This window comes from Vulpes lagopus, chromosome 21, assembly GCF_018345385.1.
Source record: "Vulpes lagopus strain Blue_001 chromosome 21, ASM1834538v1, whole genome shotgun sequence".
Taxonomy (NCBI): domain Eukaryota; kingdom Metazoa; phylum Chordata; class Mammalia; order Carnivora; family Canidae; genus Vulpes; species Vulpes lagopus.
The window spans coordinates 4,066,323-4,091,941 of NC_054844.1; the positions used below are offsets into that span (position 1 = coordinate 4,066,323).

Genomic DNA, 25,619 nt, shown 5'->3' on the forward strand with positions numbered 1-25,619 from the left:
GGGAAGGAGAAAAAACAAAAACAAAAAAACCCACCCGAAGCCCAAGCCGCACACGTCCACACGAGCACCCTGAGCACCAGGGCCCGAACTGGCTCGGCGGCCGCCGTCTCCAGAAAGTTCTCCGCCCCCGCCCCCTCCGCCCCTCGCTCCCGCCCCGGCGCCGCCCAGCCCCTCCCTCCGCGGCGGGGCGGCACCAATCGCTCCCCGCGGCCGCTCATTACCCACCGACTCCCGCTCCCGCGCCGAACCCGCCGCGGGCCGCGAGCGCGCCGGAGCCGCCGGTGTTGGAGCCCTAGGCCGGTGCGCAGCCGGGCGGCCGCCGCCAGCGCCCCCCCGCCCGCCTCCCCCAGCAGACAGGCCCGGCTCCCGGAGTGCGCGGCGCACCGAGCGGCGATGACCGCCGAGGAGATGAAGGCGGCCGAGAGCGGGGCGCAGTCGGCGCCGCTTCCCCTCGAGGGGGCGGATATCAGCCCGAAGCAGGACGAAGGCGTGCTGAAGGTACCTCCGCCGAGCCGGGGCGCCCCGTGAGCCGGGCGTGCGCCCGCGGCCCCTTGCACCGCCCTCCCGGCCCGGGCTGCGTTGTTGGGCGGCGGGGTGCGCGGGCCCCCTCGGCCGTCCTGCGGCGTCCGGGCCGCGACTGCGGCGCCAACTCCGGCGTGCGCGGTGCAGCGCGGAGGGAGGGGCGGGGCCGCCGGGTTGCACGCGAGGTGCCGCCAGGGGGCCCGGGCCGGCCCCGGCCCCGGCCCCGCCGCCAGCTGCAGCCGGGAAGCCCCTGGACGCCTCCGCGGGCGCCGCTGCGAGATCTCGGCTGCCTCGGCCGGTTAAACCTGAGCTCGGACCCGGAGCGGTCACCAGACTGATTCCCTGGCCCAGCCCGGGGCCCGGCGGCAACAGAGCCGGTGGCGCCCTCCGTCCCCCCGGCTTCCCCCTTCCCAGAGGCTGGGACCCAGCGAGGTCACCGGCCCGGCCATGCTGCCCCCCCCCCCCCCCCGGGAACGCCGGCGAGCGCGGCATGCCGGGACCTGTAGTTCCCCTCCCCCTCGTGAGCCGGGGCCGGGCTGCGGGCCGGGAGGACGTGCTCTGCTGGGAGCCGCGGGCGAGGGGGCCGGGCCGCGGGGGGCAGGGCATCTTGACCTGGGTCAGGACGACTCGGTGCTCCAGAGCAGGTTCTGTGGAGTACAGGATGGCGAAATCCCAGGCTGGATTTCATGCCTCCTCCTCATGCAGTGTTTCTTTTCATCCTGGCTTCCTACTGCTTAGTTGCGTGAGAGAGAGCGAGAGACCTGGGCAAAGCTAGAGACCTCAGGGAACCCATAAACTGGTCCAGAAACGGTCCTGGTCTTGCCCAGATCTCGGAATCTTAAGCTGTTCTCCCAGTGAGCATGAGGCTTCCTCTTCTCTCTCCAGCGTCCTGATGGTTTCTACAAGGTTATTATTCCCAGAAGGGTCCTTTGCCCTTTTCTCTTCCACTCCCTTCCTTTTGTACTCTTCAAGGCTTCTGCCCATTCTGTTATGCAGGCTTTCCCTTAGAAGGCAACCACATACCTTCCAGGTGATCCGTGGAGTCTCCTTGTCCCCTTATATAAATGCTAAAGAAGAGAAGCAGATCTTCCTGAGAAAGGCTCTAGTTCTCAAAACACTTCACTTGCTTCCCAATCAAGTGAATGCTCCTGTCCTGAGTCTCAGTGCCCCTGTGCTCATCGGTGACCTGGTATTTTCACAGCCTCTTTTGGACTTCTGCGATCCTGTCCATTATTCTATTTCTGTCCACCAACCAGACCCTGATATGATGACCACCAGCATTTAGGAAGAATGAGGCAACCTAGCATAAATGCTTCTCTCTTTTCTACTGATAATAATTTTCAGCTTTTTACCAGTTTGTTTCTCCAATCCTGATAGGGATTATTATCACTAGTTTACAAATAAAGTCTAGAAAGCTTGACTTACACAAGATCATAGAGCGAAAACTTGAACGCCGGGTTTCTGTTTTGAGTTTTTCTTCTCTCTCTCTCTCTTTCTCTCTCTCTCTTTTTTTTTTTTTTTTAACAGATTTTGTTTATTTATTCATGAAAAATAGAGAGGTGGCAGAGACATAGGCAGAGGGAGAAACAGGCTCCCTGCAGGGAGCTTGATTCAGGACTTGATCCTGGGATCCTAGGATCATGACCTGAGCCTAAGGCAGATGCTCAACCACTGAGCCACCCAGGCATCCCTGTCTTGAGGTTTTTGGTTTTCTAAGATTTTTTTTTTTTTTAATTCATTCATGAGAGACACAGAGAAGGGCAGAGACACAGGCAGAGGGAGAAGCAGGCTCCATGCAGGGAGCCTGACGTGGGAGTCGATCCCGGGACTCCAGGATCCCAAGTCCTATTGCACCTCAAGAAAGATGGAGGCAGGGTGTCAGCTGGCTTCTAGCCAGACTTAATGTCACAATCATGGGAGGTTTAGTCCTTTTGCTTACATTGTGACAGAAGGGTCCCTCTATGTTTGCATCAGAGTCTGTGTGGGCAGTTTAAGTGCCTCATTCAGCCCCCATGCCCCGGGAAAGCCAGCAAGCTTTCCCAGTACTCACCTTCTCTGCCTTCCTCCCAGGTCATCAAGCGAGAGGGCACAGGCACGGAGATGCCCATGATTGGGGACCGAGTCTTTGTCCACTACACTGGCTGGCTGTTAGATGGCACCAAGTTTGACTCCAGTCTGGACCGCAAGGACAAATTCTCCTTTGACCTGGGCAAAGGTAGGCACGGTTAGTGGGTTGGTAGCATCAGCTCTACGGAGGGTGTAAGCTGTCACAAGCAGAAACCATACTTTCAGAAGCGTAAGGAGGAATGGTTTGTTCAGTCCATGAGTTTCTCTCGTTAAACTCGTTTTTTCTTCTCCTCTCCTGGAACCGTGTTGATATCTCTTTCTCTCTCTCTATCTCTCTCTCACCTTCCCTAATCACCTTTGGACACCTCAGTTCCTCTTCAGGGGTAGATTCCCTGGTTTCTTAAACAACTTTGTTCCAGACTTGAGTAATATCTTAAAAGAGATCTGGGGCCTTATTGCAACCAGGTTTTCTACCTCCCTGGTCTCGTTTCTAAAGAGTATGTAGCTTCCATGTGGGCATAGTGTCCTAAAGGTCTCTGGAGCTACTGTCTGAGCCCAGGGTCAGCTCCCTGCCAAGGAGGACCTGTTTGCTTTCTGTGCCTACAGGGGAGGTCATTAAGGCTTGGGACATTGCTGTAGCAACCATGAAGGTGGGAGAAGTGTGCCACATCACCTGCAAACCAGAATATGCCTACGGTTCGGCAGGCAGCCCTCCAAAAATCCCCCCCAATGCCACGCTTGTGTTTGAGGTGAGTGTCCAGGCACAGAGAGCAAGGCAGAGAGCCAGCCTTCTCTCAGCCCAGGGCCTGGCTGCCCTCCAGGGCTTCCTGCCGCTTGGAGACAATGTAGCCAAGGCTAAGGGCCTGCCTTAGGGGAGGAAGAGCCCTGGAGAGGGCAGCTGGCTCTGCTGTGCACATAGCCTGCTGCTGCCAGAGCACAGCCACTAATGGAGATTTCAGGGGGGGAAGAGGTGGCCACAAATTCGTCCTCAGAGTTGAAGTAGGGTAAGGGTTGAGGCATGTTTTATTTCTGGAACGATGCCCAGACAGGTTATAATTCCACTGAAAGGGCTCTGGGGGTTAGAATCTATATAGTGATAGATGGCAGTATAGAACATCAGTGCTTTACAGATCAAAGGAGGGGAGAGATCTCCCTGTGGGCCACGGCGATGAGAGGCTTTCCTGAGATGGGGGACTTCACACCATTCAGTCTGACAATGGCTGAGCCCTCATTAGTGGATGCTTGGAGGATGTTCGGGAGACTTGCTGAAAGATGTTGGGTCATTTCCACTGCCTACCAGCTTGGCTTTCTCAGTGGGCTGGAACGTGCCCTCCCTGTGTGGAGCTGAGGTCAACTAGATCTGCTTGACCGGCCCAGCTCTACCAAAGTTGAGACCAGAACTCAGCAGAAGTGCCGCTTTGTCCACTCTTGGTTTGCTGCCCTTGTGGTCGGGCCTGGTCTGGCAGTTACCAGGGACTCTTCTGGAGAGAGAAAAACTGCAGCTCACCGCTGATGAGTTAGTGCTGAAAGGAGTTGTGTCGCCTTGCGTCTCATCCCACAGGTGGAGTTGTTCGAGTTCAGGGGAGAGGACCTGACAGAAGAAGAGGATGGCGGGATCATCCGGAGAATACGGACTCGGGGCGAAGGCTATGCCAGGCCCAACGAGGGTGCTATCGTGGATGGTGAGATAGCAGTCTGGGGTTTCGGTTCAGATTCTGGTACTTAGGCCTTGAGGCTCTGGGCAAGTCCCTTCCTTTTCTGATCCTCGTATCTCATCTGAGAAACGAGGGATTAGACCATATCTTCTCAACATCCCTCCAGCTTAGAACAGGACAAGGGCACCTTGGTGGCAGGAAGTGAGGAGGTCATGGAGGGTGGCTGGTGGCATCCTTCCTCAGTCTCTTGCCTGCTCAAATCCCTGGCACATTGCCTCTTCTCCCTGCCAGTTGCACTGGAAGGGTACTACAAGGACCAGATGTTTGACCAGCGGGAGCTCCGCTTTGAGGTTGGCGAGGGAGAGAGCCTGGACCTGCCTTGTGGGCTGGAGAAAGCCATTCAGCGCATGGAAAAGGGAGAACATTCCATTGTGTACCTCAAGCCCAGGTGAGGAGTGGGCACTTAGTAGAGCAGGTGCGTGATCCAAGGTCAGGATTGTACATGTCCACAGTGAGTTGTGTAACCAGCCCCTTGTAGCTCTTCCTCTGTGTGTGTTCACTACCCCCACAGCTTCACTAGAGGTCCCTGTGACTCTTGGCACAGCAAATGTGATTTCCTTCATATTTAGGAGCATGGTCATAATTGTCTACATTTGAATCAAAACCTAATCTTTTCAGTCATGGCTCCTCTACATTGCCTCCTCTACCAACACAAAATCTTTGTCTCCTGTTAAGCAATACTCCATCATTAATGATGTTTGTTGAAACACACCTATTATGTGCCAGGAGCAGTACTGAAGATTCCTGGATATTGAGAGAGATTAGCCCTGCCTTCTAGTGATTCATTCAGTGAGATTTAGTAATTAGTAAGTTAGTGACTGTTCCACCGTTAGTACTGTTAGTATGAATTAGAATGATGTGGGAGATGCTATGAGACCAGCTAATTGTGTGAAGAGGTCAGGGAAGATTCTGCCAAACAGGAAACATTTGAACCAAGTCTCAAGGGACAGGGAGGTGCTTCGCAGGAAACAGACAGGAAGCCTTTTCAGCTGGGAGCAGGTTGAGTGTGGCTGCAGTGACCTTTCTCTCCCCCCCGCCCCCCAGCTATGCTTTTGGCAGTGTTGGGAAGGAGAAGTTCCAGATCCCACCAAATGCTGAGCTGAAATACGAAATACACCTCAAGAGCTTTGAGAAGGTGAGTTTGCTCAGGGTCTTGTCTGTCTAGGAGTTGGGTCCCGGGACATGGCTTCGGGGTAGTTGACGACTCTGTGTCTCCCTTGGGGGTACGGCAGGCCAAGGAGTCTTGGGAGATGAACTCAGAGGAGAAGTTGGAACAGAGCACCATAGTGAAAGAGCGAGGCACCGTGTACTTCAAGGTGAGCCAGCGTCTGGGGCCCTGAGGACGCTCCCCGGGAGGGCTCTTCTGGGCCTAGCCTTTCCCAATGACTAGAAAACTCATTTTCTGCCAGGGAGAGGACTGGACACACCTGCAGTCGGCACCTAGTATATCTGAGCTAGCTGGTCTGGCAGGGGAATGGGGAGGCAGGACTCCCTGGTCTTCTTATCTGCAGAGTGTCCTCCTGGTGCCTGAGCCCCCCTCCCTTTCTAGGAAGGCAAGTACAAGCAAGCTTTACTACAGTACAAGAAGATCATATCCTGGCTGGAATATGAGTCAAGTTTCTCTAACGAGGACGCACAGAAGGCACAGGCCCTCCGGCTGGCCTCCCACCTCAACCTGGCCATGTGTCATCTGAAACTGCAGGCCTTCTCAGCTGCCGTTGAGAGCTGTAACAAGGTGAGGCCCATGGAAAGGCATGGGAGCAGCATTCACGGGCTTGGTTGTGTGAGCTGCCAGCTGGTCTGAAACTTGGCCTCAGGAGTAGGGTAGCAGGTGGACCAGTGGGAGCCCTGAGATGAAAGCCCCGGGGCAAGGGCTTGGAGAAGCAAGCCCCTTCGCTTTAGTGCTCTGGAGTCAGAGGAAGGGAAAGATTGCTACGGTGTTTCCTTTGCCCTAGTCCCTAGCCTGTGCCTCTCAGTAGTTGCTTTATTCTCGAGAGAATGGAAGTGTTGGCATGGTCTTTCATCGAAAGCCCTGTTTTCTCTCTGCGTCATGGACTAACTGGGGTTCTTTCCTAGACCTCGGTCTTTTCCCTTTAATGCCTGAAGACTACCCCTCCCCCCTTCCTGGGGTGGAGCTAGCAGGCTGTGTTCTACTGAGGGCTCCTCTGAAACCCAGTCCGGCCAGACAGGCCAAGGGGCTGAGGTCTTGCTCTTGCTTCCTCTCCGTGTCCTTAGGCCCTAGAACTGGACAGCAACAACGAGAAGGGCCTCTTCCGCCGTGGAGAGGCCCACCTGGCGGTGAATGACTTTGACTTGGCACGGGCTGACTTCCAGAAGGTCCTGCAGCTCTACCCCAGCAACAAAGCTGCCAAGGCCCAGCTGGCTGTGTGCCAGCAGCGGATCCGCAAGCAGCTTGCAAGGGAGAAGAAGCTGTATGCCAACATGTTTGAGAGGCTGGCTGAGGAGGAGAGCAAGGTAAGGTTTGGGACAGGGAATGGGTGGGAGAGACAGAAGAAAAGCCCTGCCCCAGCCACTGCGGCTCCTGGCCTGTGGTCATGTGTGCCACTGCTGGAAACCAGACATTGCCCTTGTCCCTAGAGCAAGAACATGAACACTCCTTAGCAAGACCCCTGTTGTGAGGGCCACCCTGCCTCTGTGATCAGGGCTGAAAACCACCCCCCCAGGCCTTAGAGCTTGGGAGCGATTGCCCTCTGTGTGCTTCCCAACCTCCATTCTTTTTGCCTTTTTAAAACTTAGGTTTAAAAGCCTATGTTGAAACAGGTAATAGAGTTTTACATAGTTATATTTAAACCACATGAAAGAACGTGAAGTCTCCTACCACCGAGGAGCAACTGGGTAAGACCAATGTTTAGAGGACTGCAGTATGTTATCTGGAAATAATTTACTGGAATTCCAGTAAATTATCTGACAAGTAGACCAGTTACATTTTCTTCCTTTTCTTTCTTTTTTTTTTTTTTTTTTCCTTTTCCCTAATAAAAGACAACACGTTCTACCGGTTTTGTACATTATGCTTTCTTCATATCCTGCCTACAGGATTATAGCAGCATAAACTGCCTTCACATTCTTCACTGAGCCTATGGTGTTCCCTCATAGACATACAGCCTATGTTTTTCCCAGTCCCTGTTAACCTTCCAGTGTTCCAAACTAGTACTGGTGAATAGAAGAATAATGCAACCTGTATAGTGATTTGCAGTTTTCTAGTAGCGTGCTAGAAAAGTGAACGGAAACAGGAGAGATAAATACTGTAACATATTATTTTTTTTAATCACATTTATTTTTCAGACCCGAGTCAGGCTTCAGAAATCCACGGTATTATTTTGCACTTAAAAGATATCAGTTTGGACTAGCGGTAGAGTGATCAGGAGCCCCTTGTGGGAGTCATTCCCATTTTGGACGAGTACAGTTTTACGTAGTATTGCACCAAGTGATCTTGAAAATGTATACTTCTGTGTATCTTAGGACATACCTAGAGAGGGAGTTTGCTGTGTCAGTGTAATTCTGTTAGAAACTAGTTGTATCTTTTTTTTAACTTGAGGGACAAAGAGGATAGGAGTCTGGTACAGACCTGACACGGTGTCAGTGTGGCAGGTCACTATTGCTTGTCACTGCCATCAGCTCAGTGCAGGCAAGCGGAGCAGGGACATGGAGCACAAGTCCCCTTTCTCGTCTGAGGCCTGGGCTCGATGAGAACTGGAACTCATCCCCCTACTCTCCTCCATCCCCCTACTCTCCTCCTTTCTCCCAGGCCAAGGCAGCAGTAGCTTCGGGAAACCATCCTGCTGACACAGAGATGAAGGATGAGCAGAAGAATGATGTGGCAGGGAGCCAACCTCAGGTGGAGACGGAAGCATAGCCTCTGCTGAGCCCTATTCCTGCGGCTGCCTGCCTCCCCTGCTCCCTCCCCTCCTCCACCCTGTTAGTTTTGTAAAAACTGAAGAATTTTGAGTGAATTAGACCTTTATTTTTCTATCTGGTTAGATGGTGGCTTTGGGGGAAAGGGGAAAGGAGTAGGCTGGGGGATCATTTCAGGTGGTGTCACCCCCTCTTCCCTTCCCTCTTCCCCCATTACATGTGAATGAATGTCCATCCACACGCACACTCATCAGAATGTTAATTTATTTTGCTTCTTTTGTTTGCTATGTCCATTTTCCAAATGGTAGAAGGGAGTGAGTGGTAGGGATGCTACTCGAGGTCTGATGGGAAACCAGGGTGGAGAGGGAGCCTCCTAGGCAGCCATTTTTGTCCTTTCCTCCTCCTGGTCCATTCCTAAACATGTGGCCTCCATGTGGGTGCTAGGGGCATGGGAAGAACCACTGCTGTCCCCGTAAACTGTTCTCTGCTGCCATCCTCCCCTCAGATGGTATGGCTAAGATGTCTTCTGGTGTCCCGACGACCACCTCCTGTCCCCCCCACCAGTATTTCCCTTTGGATCAGTTTCTCTTCTCAGCCAGGTTGTGTCCCCAACCCCCTCAGCCTCTTCTCTGCACGTTGCTGAAGGTCTGGGCTTACCTCAAGTTCTGTGCTTGAGCAATAAAGTGGAAATAAAACCTGGGTGTCCAGCAACCCTTTCTGTTCGGGCTCAGAGGGTGGGCATGGTGGCTACGCTCTGGGGACAAAACTGAGGGTTCACTATACAGGTTTCACCCCTAGTCATGCTTCAGGTGTTGCCAATCAAGAAGCGTTCTGTGAGCATGGAGTGGTGCCAGCACCAGGGCCTCCCAGGTGCCATACAGACCACAGCTGGGCAATGCCTTCCACCCCCAATAGGCTCCCAGCACCCCCACCCCAAGTGGGGTGAGTTCTCAGAGCTCTGCTCTTCTTTAACAGGAGGAAAGATAGAATAAAGTACCGGCACCACTTGTGTGGTTTCGGGTTAGATTTGTCTACTTCTGCCTTAAGTGATCTAGCAGAAAGCACAAGACTTTCTTGGTTTCTTCTCAAGGTATAAATACATTAGCAACCCTCCAGTAAGATCCCTTTTACACAATTATGTATGGTAGGGAAGAACTGCAGTCAAGCCAGGGAACTCTGGTACACACTCAGGCCTGCTTTCCAGCTTCTCTGTAGACCTTAATAGGAAAGAGCTTAGACTTTTTTCTGTGTGTTGATCTTTGCCTCCTATAGCCACCCAGGGGCCCTGGGAGAAGCCAGGGGGCACAAGTCTTGTCTTCTCCCGATGGTTGTGACAGCAGGCTAAAGCCTCTATCTGTGGCCTTCTTCCCTCCTGTAAGTTGTCCTTTCTATACGGTGGTAGAGGTGTAGTGTGCCTACCCATGTGCTTATACAGTTCCAGAAGCAATTTCTCTGTGCTTTTACTGTGGAAGATTAATGTGTATGGAAATCTCCCCACATCCTATAGCATGGCTCTTTCCACGAGTCCAAACTAAAATTCAGTTTAGTCTCCCAGTGCCCACTTGTACTCTTGCAGAGTTTAACACAATCCTGTGCACCTGGGTCTTTGGTATGCTAAGATCCATCTTGCCCCTGTAGCCAACGATAGCTGACCCTCATGCACCTAGGACAGAAGGCTAGGACTAAACCAGAGCTTTGTGTGAATTAACCTTAATCCTTGCAACCATCCTACAAAGGTGTTACCCCATTTTACAGATGAAAACAAGGCTCAAGTTAAGTAGAAGGGTCTGCCTGGATTTTGAGCTCTCTGGAACAAATCCAAACTTGTTAGGAGGCTCCTGTGATCTTGGGCAAGGTGAACCTATTTCCTTAGCTCCAAAAACGGGAGTGGACAAGACTTAAAACTCCTTCCAGCTCTGAATGATTCCGTGGGATTCTAGGAATTTAAAACAAATGCATTTCTATAGAATCCTGGAGCTGGACAAGCCTTGGTCAATGTAATATTAAGACTACTGTGAAGATGTTTTACTTAAGTGACCAGAAGTTCTGGGTGGCTCAGTTAAGTGTTTGTGTACAGCTCTGGCCATGATCCCAGGGTCCTGGAACAGAGCCCTGCATTGGGTTCCCTGCTCAATGAGGAGTCTGCTTTTCCCTCTCTACCTCTCCTCCTTCCTCAAATATGTAAAATGTTTAAAAAAAAAAAAAAAAAGCCTTAAGGATTAAAAACAGGTGTGTCCTGTACTTCCACTTTGCTTTGGACCATCAAGTTCACAGCCTCAGTTGAACATTTCCTCACCAACACTCAAAATCTTCCCGGATGGAGATAATGTGCTCAAATAAGGAAAACCAGTAACTAGTACTGCTAGCAGTTACTGTAGATTTAGAAAATTTAAGATTGGGTTCATCTTGTCCTAGTGCCGATCCTCACATCAAGTTCCCATTTCCATTCTGGCAGCCTTTCCCCAACAGCACCATGCGCCTTGAGCCGGGTCTCCTTCCTGCAGAAGGTTCCTCCTAGCTTGCATTCCCTCTTGTACTTCACTCAACACTGCATTCAAGTCCTACTCCTCCAACTGCTTAAAACCCTTTCGATGACCTCCCATCCCATTTAGCCTGAAGGTCAGAACCTTTACTGAGGTCCACAGTTCTGTGGGTCCTGGCCCTGCCTGCCTTATGCCAGCCGTGGAGCACTTGTGCTCCCTCACACTAGACCAGCCGCACCACCGTCAAAAGGGGGAGCTGTGCATCTCATTTCCCTTAAAAGAGTGGAATCTGGGACGCCTGGGTAGCTCAGCAGTTGACCCTCTGCCTTTGGCCCAGGGCATGATCCTGGAGTTCTGGGATCGAGTCCCACATCGGGCTTCCTGAATGGAGCCTGCTTCTCCCTCAGCCTGTATCTCTGCCTCTCTCTCTGTGTGTCTCTCATGAATAGATAAATAACATGTTGGGGATCCCTGGGTGGCGCAGCGGTTTGGCGCCTGCCTTTGGCCCAGGGCACAATCCTGGAGATCCGGGATCGAATCCCACATCGGGCTCCCGGTGCATGGAGCCTGCTTCTCCCTCTGCCTGTGTCTCTGCCTCTCTCTCTCTCTCTGTGACTATCATAAATAAAAATTTAAAAAATAATAATAAATAAATAACATGTTAAAAATAAATAATAATTTTTTTTTAAGCGGAATAAATAAAATCTTAAAAAAAAAAAAAAAAAAAGGAAAGGAAAGAAAAAAAAACTGCCTTCACAAATTTGCAGAGTTCTTTGGCTAAAGGAGAGGACTGGTCAAACCCTCCCCCTCCCCATCCAACCAGTAGGTTCCAGGATCACCCATCTCCTGTTCCAACTGTTAGGAGTGCTTCACACATAAAATAGTTCTGTTTGCATTTTTTTTTTTGAGATGGAATTCACATAGTATAAAATTAACCATTTTAACATGAACAATGCAGTGGTATTTAGTCTAATCACATCACTGTAAGACCACCACCTCTATCTAGTTCGACACATTTTCATCATCCTTGGTTTTTTAAGCCCATTTTTTCATGTTTGGACCTTAGAGAAAATGAAGGACTATCTTCATCCTTCAGTTAATAACAGTAGGCTTTTTAACAGAAAACGACCCTAGGGTACCCGGTAAGCTGAGTCCGTACAGTGCTTGTACACTTTGATACAACTCTTGATCTCAGGGTTGTGAGTTCAGTCCCATGTTGGCTATAGAGATTACTTAAAATCCTTTAAAACAAAACCAGATGACAAGCCTGACAGGCTCTAGGATCAAAGCCTCCCAGAGTGGATGATCCTTTCTGACAGAGCCAAACATGCAAAGAAGTAGGTGGGACTCAAAAAGAGCTCTGAATGACAGCATTTCACTCATAGCGGGGCTGCCCACATTGTTGTCCTAATTTCCAGTCAGTCTGAGAAACAGTTTTCTGTACTTGAGGACTTCTCAGGACCTTTTATGCTAAGGTGCATTGCAGACTAGAGAGGGAAGGGCATTCTCAAACTGAGCCCATTAGGAAGCCCTAGACCCTACTCCCTGGATGGTAAGTGTTTCTGGGCCTCATATGTAGAGAGTTTTCAAGGTCCTGTTTCTTACTTGGCCATCCTAGGTAGACAAAATTTGGACCCGTCTGTCCACTCCTGGAATTAGAAGTGGACAAAGTATCTCCCTGGAAATGCTTCCCATTTAATGTCCCTCCTTCCCATAGCAGGTTTCTAATGAAGCTATCATTGGGCTGACTGGTAAACAAAATGCCACCCACACAACTGTATCCATGTCATCTAACCAGGAAGAGGGCCTGGTGAGCAAGTTCTGGGGAGTAAGCCAACCCCCATGCTGAAAGCGTGCTTGGCTTAAAAAAGACTAGCTCTAGATGGTGCCAGTGGATCGTGCCATCAACCATCCCATTATGAAGGGCCAAAAAACAGGGGTGTTCCTTGTGGAGCTAGGGATCTGTCCACATGGCTCTGCAATTGTCTAGTGTGTTCCACTTCCAAAGAATGTAACACACAACCCAGATGAAGTAACTGACGCAAGGTGGGGAGACTAGAAAGATTCCATTCATGTCATATTTCTTGGAGATCTATCTCACCTTACTAACTTTATTTGACTCTCTTGACAAAAGCCAAAAGGCATGGTATCCAAGTTGTCATGTGACATAATGTCATCATAACGACAGCACCTACAGGAGAAACATTAACAGGCAGCCTGTGGCAAAGAAGGGTCAAGAACCAGAAACACAACTGTTGAAGGAGATAAAACTAAGTGTGAAGTGCTGGGTCAGGGTATAATTTCAAAGAACTGGGTCAGGCCAGGGCACTTGGTGGTAGAAGCTGAGTGAGCCTTACCTATTTTGTCCTGGGTTATTTATGAATTTACTTAATTATTTACTTTTATAATTTCATTCAAAAGGCTGGAAAAAGAGAAAACAATAGAGAAATAACAGTGAAAAGAAACACAATTCAACACTATTTAACTTTCATTTAGAAGTAAGCATTTTTAAAACAGCTTTTCTTTTTCCATCCCTTAAAACCTAAGAGGAAGCATGGGGTATGAGCTAGAATGAGAGGAAAACAGAGATATGATAGTGCAGGATGAGGTTGTGTGCAACCCCTCCACAATAAGATCATGCATTTAAAGCACCAGGTACACCTGTGTGACACAGAGCCTTTGAATGGACCCCACCAAGCCCACGGTATACCATCAAAACAGAAACTCGAGTGTATCTGCAGTCTCCAGCTATTTGTCTGGACAGCCTCCTGTTTACTGTTCTGTTTGCTGTTCCTTGTTCTCATCTTATCTAGCTGTCAGATCCATTGGGACGTCTGGGACAAAATGTGCCACCCCCCTCTCCCATCCCCAGGCAAAAAGTCCTGCCTCCAGTGCCTTCTCCCTCTACGTTCAGATGTAGAAAGTGGGACCAGCCCCCTGGTCCAACCTCCCCAGGTGTGGTAGATATTCTTATTTTCACAATGTCCACCTCCTGAAAGACCAGTGCACACATTAGTCTGGACCTGCAGAATTTTACAAGTAAGACTTCTGATGCCCTGATTGACGAGGCAGGCACCCCAAATAAAGAAATTTCCAAGAGGCCAACCATGACGGTGACAGCCCATCTACAGTACAGACAGAGTAAGACCACTGAGGCAGGGAGGCAAGAACTTTGTGTGGATGCGGAGGGCAGAGAGCGGAGCCTACCCAACCCCCTGCCTTCCGGCCTGAGGGCGCTTCTGGGAACTACAGCCTAAGTGGTAGAAGGGAGCTGAGGTTCTGGATCTAACAACCTTGATTTGAGTCCCATCCCCACAACTTTGTCTGGTTACTCAATCTTGCTGAACCTGTTTTTCTCATCCAAAAAACTGGAATAATACCACAGCCTCTCGGGGTTGTTGGGCTAATTACATGAAACAATATATACGAATGTGCTTCGCGGCAAGTGGTTTTCAAACCACAGGCCAAAAGCATACGCGCACCATTTTAAAAAATATTTTTTCACGGAAGTATCTAAAATAGACATATGTAAATATATACAAGTGAAACCAAGGTTTCACAAAATGTAGTACTCGAGAGTCATTTGCTATTTTCTATTCTATTGTCTCTTTAAATTCCGGTTCAATTCACATTGTTTCGGGACTCCTAACGGGTGGCTATGTCATTTTTTTTTTTAATAGGACCCTGTTGGAAACCATATAGTTGTCAGTTTCACGATTATTAGGACTTCCTGGTTTAGTCTGAAGGCCGGGGCTCTCCGTCGCTAGGGCAACCAAGGAAGAGGTCAAGGTTAGGAGGTCAAGCCCCGCGGAGCCGGTTGCCGGTTGCCGGTTGCCGGTTGCCGGTTGCCGGGGAACAGATCGCCCGCCCCCGTCAGGCAGGTCTCCCCCTGCTCGCGGGGATCTGGAGGAAGGGACTGGCCCAGGGAACTGCCACTCACAGCGGCAGCTCGGTGAGCCCGCCCCTGCCCACGGGGCTCGGAAGACCCACCTCCTCTTTTTAAGATTAAGCGACGGAGGCCGCGATTGGAGGCGCGGGCGGTGACGTAACTTTCCGCTTTGGCTGGCCTTCCGCTCGGGCAGCTCTCGGGAGGGGCTCGGGGGACATTCAGCGGGGCTGCCCGGTCCCCCGGCCCTTGCAAGTGCGATGAGGTCGGTTAGCTACGTGCAGCGCGTGGCCCTGGACTTCAGCGGGAGCCTCTTCCCGCACGCGATCTGCCTCGGAGACGTCGACAACGACACGGTCAGTGCATGCGCATTGCGCGAGACGCCGGCCGGCCCCGCGGCTCAGGGGGCGGGGCCGGGGACGTGGGGAAGCCGCCCGCGGCGTGCGTGCGGCTTGAGCGGTGCGCCTGCGCGGTGGCCTCGGGGAGGCTGTGCCGGCGCCCTCTGTGCCGCGGGGTCGGGCCCGGACGGCCCCGGTTCGGTTGTCTGGTGATCTTTTAGGGGCATAGATAACGGGTCCTTTGCCCAAGTCAGTGAGCTTTTCACAGTAGGAGCCTGGCACACCGGTGGCCAGATTTCCTGGCTCACTGCATGTATTACGCCTGCTCGGGGTGGGGGAAAGCCTCCCCTCCCAAATCATGTCCCCTCTCGAAGCCTTGGAACAAGCTCGCGACGCTCCTTCGCTGCGCTTGCACCTGCCCCTTGCGCCGAATACACGGCTGTGCTGCCGCCTCTGCGGCCCCACCCGGTCGCGCCGGGTTTCTGTGGACACGCAGGGGTCTGGCACCTTGAAAGCGCTTGGTCGAATTACAAAAGCAGTTTGTATCTACAGTTGCATCTGTCGACCGCCGTTCGTTTCCTCGTTGTTTAAATGAGTTAACACAGGTAAAGCGGGCAGGACCGTGCCTGGCACACGGCTACCGCTGGGTACGTTAGTGTTGGATTCTGTTTTTCCGCAAAGATTTATTCCGTTGCCCCTAGTGCGCCACTAGGAACTGGGCTGTATTCTGGGAATTCCAAAATGAACGAGGCACGCAGGAAGCGCACAGTCGGCTGGGGTGATAGGAGAGTAACAGAGTAAGGAGGTGCATTCGTTCACGTGTGTGCAGAGTTTTGGGGTGGGGCCCCGAAGGGGGTGGGGGCTGTTGCTGGTGTGAGACCCTTAACAGCTATGTTTTCATTCATTATTTCATACTTGGAATGCAAAGCACCTTATTGCCATCCTCTCCTACCCTCTGCCCCGTCTCCCTATTCTCCTCCTTATTCTCACCTCCCTAACTGTTCTGTGCTTACTTCTCTGGGAAAAAACGAGGACTAAAACATACCCGCCCCCGCCCCGGCCTCCTTTGACCTGTGTTGGAGAACGTGTTTTAGGAGGACTGTTTTGGCTCTGCTGCTCCGAGGGAGGAAGGAGTTATTCTCATAAATTTGTATCGTTTGCTGGGCTTTCACGTTTCTTCATAATGCCAAGCATTACAATGTTATGAGAAAATCAAGAGAGGCATTTTCAAATAGTGAATTAACAGAGTGACTTTGGGTGTGCATTATTTTCTGCCTTATGTATTTGTCTTCTTTTTATTTATTTTTTTATTTATTTATTTTTTTTTTATTTATGATAGTCACAGAGAGAGAGAGAGAGAGGCAGAGACACAGGCGGAGGGAGAAGCAGGCTCCATGCACCGGGAGCCCGATGTGGGATTCGATCCCGGGTCTCCAGGATCGCGCCCTGGGCCAAAGGCAGGCGCCAAACCGCTGCGCCACCCAGGGATCCCTTGTCTTGTTTTTAAAAGGGAAAAATACATGCCTCCACAGCTTTACAGCATCAGCTTTTTTGGAAATTGAACTTTTCTGGTGGATTGCACTAATAACACTCCGTTCTGCAATAATAGATGTATTGTCTACTTTTTTTTTTTTCTTAACCTGAGTTGTAAGCTTCATAAGGATAGGAAATTTTTATCTGTTTTTTCACTGCTGTCTTCCCAACACTTAGAATAGTACCTGGCACATAGCTAGGCACTCATCAAACGTTTGTTGAATAAATGAGGACTGTTCTGGAGAGCCAATGTGATTATGTAACTCTAAAGCAGTCTGAAGGGCTTTGCCTGTAATTGATAAATATAACTGAAAGAAGGGCAGGTAGTCGAGATAGTTGCCTAGTGATTGTATGTGGTACATTCAGCCTGCACAAGTGCAGATAGAAATTCTGTTATCGTTTCTCCAGGCCAGCACTTGGAGCTTTGGCACAGGAAAAAGGCTTATTTCATTTTAATAAATCAATAGCCTAAAGTTCTTTGAAATGAATTTATTTCCTGGTCAGTTGGGAGGAGGGGAAGCCAGAAATAGAATCCACACTCTCTTGGACTGTCCACAGAAGGCCTGGCTACACCAGGGGGAAGTCTCTAGAAGACTGTAGCAGATCAGAGACCTCACCTCCTCTCTCTTTTAGTAGTTCTGGTGATGGTACTCTCCAGCAGTGTTCTTTAGTGTCAGTGAGTGACTGCCAGAGGCCAGAGACAGGATGAGCCACAGAGAAGCAGAACTGCTGGAAACATTATAGTTATCAGAAAGCAGATGGGCTACTTTGGAAATGTCCCCTTCTAGGAGGCCAGCTATTACATCACTGTCATTGCCTTTCTTCCTGTCATTGCCTGGCTGGGTCACATCTGCCTGCTCACTGCACTTACCACACCGTTTGACGATTTTATTCCTGTGTCTGTGCCCTTGTTAAATGGTGAGGTCGTCTTCAGCAGGGAATCTGCAGCATTTATCTTTGACTGACTCATTGTCTAGCTTTACCTGGAAACTCCAGGGCTGACTGAACATTCTCTTTCATTCTTATTTTTCTTTGGTTCCTAATAGAATCTTTTTTAAAAAAGATTTTATTTACTTGAGAGAAAGCGCAAGGACGAGCAGCACAGAGGAAGAAGACTTTCCGCTGAGCAGGGAGCCCAACTCCATGACCTGAGCTAAAGGCAGACGCTTAACTGACTGAGCCACCCAGATGCCTTCCAAAATCTTTTTTGTTATTAGTCTATTAAGTAAATCTTTATTAAGGGCTTACTATGGACTATGGATGGCATTTACTGAATGAATGTATTTGAAAGAATGGATTGTATGAAAGATTCTAGGCTCTCTCGCCTTGGAGGCCTTTAACTAGAGGCTGAAAACCACCTGGTACTTAGTGCTCGCTCTGTGCCAGTCACTGGTTTAAAGGCCTGCTGCTGTTAGCTCGATTCTCACAACAACCTTACATGGTAGATACCCTTATGATCTTTGTTTTATAGATGAGAAAATTTTAGCATAGAGAGCTGGATTCAAATCCAGGTAGCCGCACTGAGCCTCTCTACCATGCAGCTTCTCTCCTGTGTGTCTGCCAGAGTCCTCTGGGGTAGCCATAATAGAAACATCAGGTGAAGAGGGTTTAATGTAAAAAAAAAAAAAAAAAAAAAAACCTGTTTTATGCTTTTGTGATCAAATATTCCCACCAGAAACTCCCATAACTGTTTTAAGAAACAAATTGAAGATTCAGATCAAGTAAATCATTATTAATAAATCCCAGTGCATTTTAAAACTTTTCCTTACTGTTGATCTGTTGTATCTTTGTTGCCTTTAGAATTAAATCTCTTGAGAATCTAATATTCACTCTATTTTGAGGATAGGAAGGGAGTGTTGGCTGGCCCTGCCCCCTAAGGGGAAATCAGGAAGCTATTTGTGCAAAAAGGGTTTGGGGCTACCTTGTTATCACTGTTAGTCCCTGGAAAGGCAGCCAGCCAGCCTTTGGGGAACAATTGGGACAATGGAGCACCTGTATAACAAATAGTGAAGAGGCCCTGCAGGGCGCCCCCTCCTGGGGGCACGGCCACCACTTGAGGGCACCAGAGGCCCAGAACATGGAGGCTGAAGCCAGCAACCCCTTCCTGCTGCCTCCTCCAGCACCTCCAACCGCTCATACACACCACACTCAAAAGGTCTTGCTGGAGGAAGGAGGGCCCCCAGGGCTGACCTTGTCTTTTCATTTGGCCCTTGATTAAATATGTGGTCTGAAGTTCAGTTTTCCAAAAGTTAAATATTTTGGGTTGTTTTCAAAACATGTCCCATTGGCAATGACAGATTGGAAGAGTTGAAGTCAGGCATGCAGGCCACGAAACTGTTCAGTTGTCAGACTTCTGGGAAGGGTCATAGATTTCTGTATTGGACCATTTTGCTAACCTCCCCTGACACACACACACACACACACACACACACACCCCTACAGGAAAATAAAAGAAACTCTGGGAACTGTGGATTTGTTGCTTGCAAAAGATTTTTACTAAGGTTGATGAAGATACAAGTTCAGGTCTTGTGACTTCCCCAGGATGGGCCCCATACAGAAAAGTTGAGGTGGTTCCATAAGATCCTATCCTAACTAACACTGTCTTCTCTTCCTGTTTGAAGTTAAATGAACTGGTGGTGGGAGACACCAGTGGGAAGCTGTTCGTGTATAAGAATGATGACAGCCGGCCGTGGCTCACCTGTTCCTGCCAGGGCATGGTCAGTGTCCAATTCCCTGGGGCTCGAGGGATGGAGGGGTTCTGTGCAGAGACTGTCAAGGCTAAGCTACCCAGGAGCCCACTAGTGTGTCCCAGTTCACCAGCTCCTCAGCCCTGCTGTTTCAGGGTTTATTTGAGTCAGGGAGGGAAGCCACCAGGCAGCATGTTCCCAGCTGGTACGTTCATTGTCGACTGGCTCTCTTGGTAAGTATTTAGTACTTAGAAACACCAAGATCATCTGATCTTATAAAGTATAGTAGAAAATGGGGGCGGGGTGGTAATACTTGGAATAAGTCTAGAAATATGATAGACTGGCTATTAGATGTGGAACTTTTGTTCAGCCTAGACTGTCTTAACTACTCCTGGTCTTCCTATTGCTGTCTGGGTAAACCAAAGCTATAGCATAAGACCTTGATTAGGTTCACATGGCACAAATTCTCAGCGAACGATGGTAGCTAGTGAACCCTCTCCTTGCTTGCTTCACGGAGATTAGGGAATATCAGTCTCAGTGTGTCTCCCCTCTTCTTTGCAGCTGACTTGCGTTGGGGTTGGAGATGTATGTAATAAAGGCAAGGTAAGAACCCTAGGGGACATTGGGACTTTGGTAGAATTCCAAAGCTTCACCTAGATTGAGCCCCATCTCCTGGTGGAGATCAGTGGTGAGTTAAAGGCTTCAGCCATCACTACTGTGCTTTAATGACCAGGCTCATGCCTAGACTCTCCTCCCAGTTCACCCCCCATGCCTCTGTCTCTCCCAGAACCTGGTGGTGGCAGTGAGTGCTGAAGGCTGGTTCCACCTGTGTGACCTGACGCCTGCCAAGGCCATGGATGCTTCCGGACACCATGAGACCATAACGGGAGAGGAACAACATCCAGTCTTCAAGCAGCACATTCCTGCCAACACCAAGGTCATGCTGATCAGCGACATCGGTGGGCATGGCTGTCTCTGCAAGCAGCCAGGGGGATAGGAGTCAATGGGTAGTAGTAGAGCAGATCTCAAGGGACTCCAAGAGGTTTTTAGTGTTCATGTGTGCAATTATTATGCATTTTTTGTTGAGTTACTGAGCTCTCATAAACTAAGTATCATTCTAGGCAGTGGGATGGAAGCAGTGAATAAAATGGACAAAAGTCACTGCCTTCTTGGACCTTCTGTCCCTTGGAAGGGACAGAAGATAAACAGTGTAAAATGTTGTAAAGAAAATTAAGTAGTATTTTGGAAGGTAGTAAGAGCCAAGAAAATAAACCACAGGAAGGGGCTAGGGAATATCAGGGTGTAGAAGTAGAGGTACCAATTCTCAGTGGAGATGTCACGGAAGCCCTTGCTGGGAAGGTGACATTTGATCAAACATTGAAGGTGTTGGGAGTGAGCCCCATGGATACAGGGCTTGAAGCTGTCTTGCCGGTGGCGGTAGGTATGTGACACTCCAGTTGTGTCTCTGAGGGAAGCAGCATGAGGGAAGAAGTAATAGGACCTGTGGAGCAGATGGTAGGTGGAGTGTTCCAAGCGCTAGGAAGGCAGGGAGCAGGTGCATACACTAAGCGTGCTGAGGGTTTACTTTGGCACTGAAGTCATACTGGTTAAATGCACAGGTGGGGGTGATATTAGCAGAGGAGCAGGGAGGACATATGAAGGATTCAGGCTCACGACTACACATTTGGCTCCAAACTCCTCTTACTTTCTGGATCTGCAGATGGAGATGGGTGTTGCGAGCTGGTGGTAGGTTACACAGACCGTGTGGTCCGAGCTTTCCGCTGGGAAGATCTGGGTGAGGGCACTGAACATCCAACAGGGCAACTGGTGTCACTCAAGAAATGGACACTGGAGGGTCAGGTGAGAGGCTGAGGGTGGGGCTTGAGGACCCCAGGGAGCAGGGAGGAAGCCCTCCTGGGGGAGGGGGCTCAAGGGAGAACAGTATGAGCCAGGGTTTAGGGTGGGAGGAAGGGAAAGTTTCCTTGTTAAGAGAAATGCGAAGAAAAGAGTTTCAAATCAGGGTCTTAGTTACTAATTACTAACAATAGGCCAAGAGGAAGGAGCACTGGGTAAGAGTCAGGAGTGAGCAGTGTGGGGGCTGTGTGCCTGTGGAGTCTGTTAATATGCCCTGTGTCAGGGTGCGGAACCCATTCGACATATACACAAGAGAGCAGGTGGGCTGTATGGAGAGGATGACACCTGGCAAGAGCCCTGTGAACACACATTCTTCCTCCCACTGCTGCCCTCGAAGCCTATTCCCAGGGCCCCTGCGCCACTTTTCTCCCCAATTCCCTGCAGGGTCCCGCTTCCTTCTGCCCCCAGCCCCCTGTAAGCCCCTATTCCCTGGTGCAGGTGGACAGTCTTTCGGTGACTCCAGGACCCCTGGGTGTTCCGGAACTGATGGTATCTCAGCCAGGCTGTGCTTATGCCATCCTGCTGTGTACCTGGAACAAGGACATGGAGCTGCCCCCCACCCCTGAGGAGGTCTCAGAGGGCAGTAGGTAAGGGTGCAGGCCTGTGGGTGGCATGGGGTGCATGGAATCCAGGTGGGCTTCTGGGTTCACGTGGCAGGGGACAGGTCTATAGTTGGCAGAGCTGCTTCAGCTGGGTCCTGACACAGACACAGTGCCTGTGCCCCACTAGGGAATATTATTTGGAGGACCCAGGGCATCTTGAGCTTTAACTTTGTAGCACCTGGAGGAGATGCCAAGATTCTAACTTGGCAGCTCTTTCCCTCTTTTCTGCTTTGCCGCATGGGCCAGACAGGGTCAGCAATAGGTTTCCAGGCTGACTCTCATCCTGGAAGCTTGTACAGGGATCAGGATACGGGGGGAGCACAAAGGTCCTGGAGAACTGGGTTCAGGTGATCCCCACTCCGTATCTCCCACTTGCTGACAGGGAGACCCCAGCTGCCCGAGACATCATGCTGCATCAGACTTCTGGCCGCATCCACAACAAGAACGTCTCCACCCACCTCATTGGCAACATCCGAAGAAGTGAAGGTGGGCTGGGGTGCAAGAGGGAGCCGAGGGGGCAAGCATCAGCCCTGGAAGGGAGGAGATGCAGGCCCTTCCCTTTCTCCCCACCTGGGACCGCCCCTCACCCTATGGGCTCTGACCTCGCCCTGCCCTTCCTTCACATTTTCTTCTTTCTGTCCTGTTGCCCACCCCCCCACCCCCCCCACAGGCCACAGCTCTGAGAATGGTGGCTCTGGCCTTTTTGCCCTCTGCACCCTGGATGGTGAGTTCCTGTTAGGCTGGGGGACTGGATGCCCGTGAGGTCCGCCCCGGGGTCCTGTCCCGCCCACCCAGCCTGCCTGTCCCCTCCACCCATGCCCTTGCAGGGACTCTGAAGCTTATGGAGGAAGCAGACAAGCTGTTGTGGTCGGTGCAGGTGGATCACCAGCTTTTCGCCCTAGAGAAACTGGATGTCACGGTAAGAGGAACATTCTTACCTCCTTGACTTGGAGAGATGAGATTTAAGTGAGGATGCTCTCCCTTCCCAGTTCCCTCTCTGCCTTTATGTCAGCCTCTTCAGACAGACTCTTAACTGCATCTCTAGTGAGTCTGTTTCTAAGTGTTCAGCAGTGTCCCCCATGCTGCCATGGGATCTCTTGGCAGTACTTTCCAGCACGCTTTGACATCAGTAATGGCTCCAAAGAGAAACAAGTTATTAAGGTCCAGAAGTGAGTTATTAGCCTCAACTCCAGAGGCATGTTCTTTTTTTTTTTTTTTTACCTCGTCTGTCTATGAGCCTCTATTTAATAAAGCTGCATCCCCCGGATCTGCAGATGGGATCAGACTTTGCCCGGCATGGTGCGTGTGTGATGGTTTAGGAGAAGAGGCACGAGGTTTTAAAGTTGGTTGAGCAGGCCTGGGTTTGAGTCCTGATTCTGTGCTGCCTCCCTAGGCTGCTGAGTGACCGTGAGAGAGTGACTAGCTTCTGTAAGCTGAAGTGTCCTCCACATCAGACAGAGACCACCATTGCCGACCTCACCAGCTGTTCGGTGACTGGTACACAGAGGAAGTTGAGTCAGAAACGGGGGCTCGTGTTCACTCCCAGCTAGCTGTTTGTCATTCAGGGCTGGATGCACTGCTTTGTTATCTTTCATCCAGCCCCATGACTAGGGCTCTTTGTAAAACAGCTCCTGGCCACCCCTGCATCCTTGTTTCTGGCCTTTTTCAGGGCAATGGGCATGAGGAGGTGGTTGCCTGTGCCTGGGATGGACAGACCTATATCATTGATCACAACCGCACTGTTGTCCGCTTCCAGGTGGACGAGAACATCCGGGCCTTCTGTGCAGGTGGGATCCTGGCCCATGCCCGCCTCTCATTTTTACCCTCTCCGTGTGCCCTAACATAAGTCTTCATAAACAAACGAGCTCTTCAGCACTGGTGTTGGAGGGTCATGGTGTGTACTAAAGTGCCATCTGTGTGGTTTTAAATAAGGGATAAGAGAGTGACGGGCCAGTCTCTGAGTAAGAATGGGCCGAGTTTAAAAAAAAAAAAAAAGAATGGGCCGAGTTTTTATCATCTGCCCATCTGGGATATGTGAAGCCCCTAGACATTTCTTTCCCGCCTGAGCATGTCAGAACTCTGGGAGGAACATTCTCCCAGAACATTCATGTTAGTTCCAAATCGGACTTGGAGAGCAGTCCCCTGGCTCTTTCAGGGGGCACGGAGATATCTTTGGTCGCTGAGATGGTGAGAACCGCACAGTGCTCTGGGTAAATCCACCCCTTGGACTATCAAGACTACCCTTCATTCATCCGGGACTATCACTAGGATGGGAAAATCAACAAATACCACTGTTTGGGTTTTGTTCTGCCTGGCGTATTTCCATATCTGAAACGGGCCACGTATTTTGCCTATTTTATTGGGTTCCCAACATGGAATGAATAGAAAGATGGGCTTTAGTTTTCTGCTTGGCATCTGCAAGGGTGGAAACTGCTGAGCCCGAGGCTGGCATCTTCTACCCTGCCCTTCCCCACTGGGACTGGAATTCTCTGACCTCTGTCTCACCCCCACACCCCCAGGCCTCTATGCCTGCAAGGAGGGCCGCAACAGCCCCTGCCTCGTGTACGTCACGTTCAACCAGAAGATCTATGTGTACTGGGAGGTGCAACTTGAGCGGATGGAGTCGACCAATTTGTTGAAGCTGCTGGAGGCTGAGCCAGAGTTCCAGAGCCTCCTCCAGGAGCTGGGCGTGGGTGAGTCCCAGGAGAGCTTCCAGCTGGAGAAGCCCCATGCCAGGTGTGCAGGAGACAGCCCCCCTCCCCCAGCCTCTAATGCACCCCTTTCTTGCCCTCAGATCCTGATGACAGCCCAGCCATCCGCGACCTGCTTCACCAAACCCTCTATCATCCGGACCAGCCACCACAGTGTGCTCCTGCAAGCATCCATGATCCCACCTAGCCAGACTTGCCATCTTAGCTGAAGAAGGAGCCTCCTGAACTACCCCAGCCCCCACGGTATCCATGGTGCTAGCAGAATAGGAAGCAAACATCACAGAGGAGCATGGAAGGTTGGCAGCAACCCTAGGGTGGCTGTGAATTGTAGCCTTCATGGTCTTCTTGGGGAAAGAAGAGGCAAATTGGCCCTCTGCTCTTTCCTCCTGTACCTGACCCATCACATCAACAGGATCATAGGACCCCAGCTTCATCCCACATTGTCTGGGACTGCCCCCTCCCCAGAACTCCCCACACCCCTTGTACGGAAAACAGACTTGTTTGTGAGGAGGGAGCACACATCTTTTGCATGGCTCCAACACTTGTAAAGAAAGCAGGGTTTGGGGTCAGTGAAGTAATGAGTTAAGGGTTCTCTGTCATTCACAGCTCCATCTTCCATGGCACAGCTCCAAGTCATTGGCATTAGTGGCTGTTACAGGAATGGCACGCTGTTTTGCTTTTGAGGAGAATCTTTCAGGACATTTTACACTCTGGTCTTAACTGTTCCCAGCAACCCTGAGATGATTTTCTTTTTTTTTTTCTTTTTTTTTTTTGATTTTCTTCTACTTAACAAGAAACTGGGCTAGCACTTTCTCCTTTTGCCATGTTCTTTAAGTATCATGCATCTTCGTAAGCCTTGTTCCCATTTCCCCTCAGAACACATTGTCTCTGAGACAATAGACATTTAAAATCTGATGCAGGTTTATGATCCAGACCACAATCAGAATTTTGTCTTGGGCCAGTTTGATCCCTTCTGCTCTCGATTCTGTGCACTCTAAGTATTTTTTTTTTTTTTTTACATTACGGGTTGCAATCCTTTGGTGGGTTGAGGTCAGCATTTTTTGGATAAATGAAATAGGATAGAATAAAATAGAATGAAAAATATCAGAGTATATTGCTCACAGGATAGGGAAGTATTATTTTGTTATAATCGTGCATGGTCACGTGTCTACGTATGCTAAGTACGATGCAAAATGTATTTCCTGCTGTGGGTTGTGTTCAGAGGAATTTGAAAGCCATTGCTCTCAGTTCTGTAGACCCAGCCCAATGGATCAACCTGGGGAAAGGT

At 50.3% G+C, this 25,619-nt stretch overlaps 2 protein-coding genes across 4 annotated transcripts; both read left to right on the forward strand.

Annotated features, from left to right (window-relative positions):
* The first annotated feature begins 209 nt into the window (after nucleotides 1-209).
* Nucleotides 210-8,872, forward strand: FKBP4 (FKBP prolyl isomerase 4). Its single transcript, XM_041736542.1, has 10 exons — nucleotides 210-498; nucleotides 2,593-2,737; nucleotides 3,196-3,338; nucleotides 4,151-4,271; nucleotides 4,536-4,692; nucleotides 5,349-5,439; nucleotides 5,537-5,620; nucleotides 5,854-6,039; nucleotides 6,540-6,779; nucleotides 8,071-8,872. The coding sequence occupies exons 1-10, from the start codon at nucleotides 394-396 to the stop codon at nucleotides 8,176-8,178; spliced, it is 1,380 nt and encodes a 459-aa protein (XP_041592476.1). The 5' UTR covers nucleotides 210-393; the 3' UTR covers nucleotides 8,179-8,872.
* Nucleotides 8,873-14,480: 5,608 nt separating this feature from the next.
* On the forward strand, nucleotides 14,481-25,435 carry ITFG2 (integrin alpha FG-GAP repeat containing 2). Of its 3 annotated transcripts, none has more exons than XM_041736321.1 (12): nucleotides 14,481-14,902; nucleotides 19,039-19,134; nucleotides 19,666-19,707; nucleotides 19,892-20,063; nucleotides 20,825-20,964; nucleotides 21,457-21,605; nucleotides 22,003-22,106; nucleotides 22,291-22,344; nucleotides 22,448-22,539; nucleotides 23,290-23,407; nucleotides 24,140-24,313; nucleotides 24,415-25,435. In XM_041736321.1, the coding sequence occupies exons 1-12, from the start codon at nucleotides 14,807-14,809 to the stop codon at nucleotides 24,516-24,518; spliced, it is 1,341 nt and encodes a 446-aa protein (XP_041592255.1). In that variant the 5' UTR covers nucleotides 14,481-14,806; the 3' UTR covers nucleotides 24,519-25,435. The 3 variants fall into 3 exon arrangements, with proteins under 3 accessions (XP_041592255.1, XP_041592258.1, XP_041592256.1); XM_041736324.1 differs by lacking the exon at nucleotides 14,481-14,902 and adding an exon at nucleotides 15,000-15,531; XM_041736322.1 differs by lacking the exon at nucleotides 14,481-14,902 and adding an exon at nucleotides 15,000-15,489.
* Nucleotides 25,436-25,619: the final 184 nt, after the last annotated feature.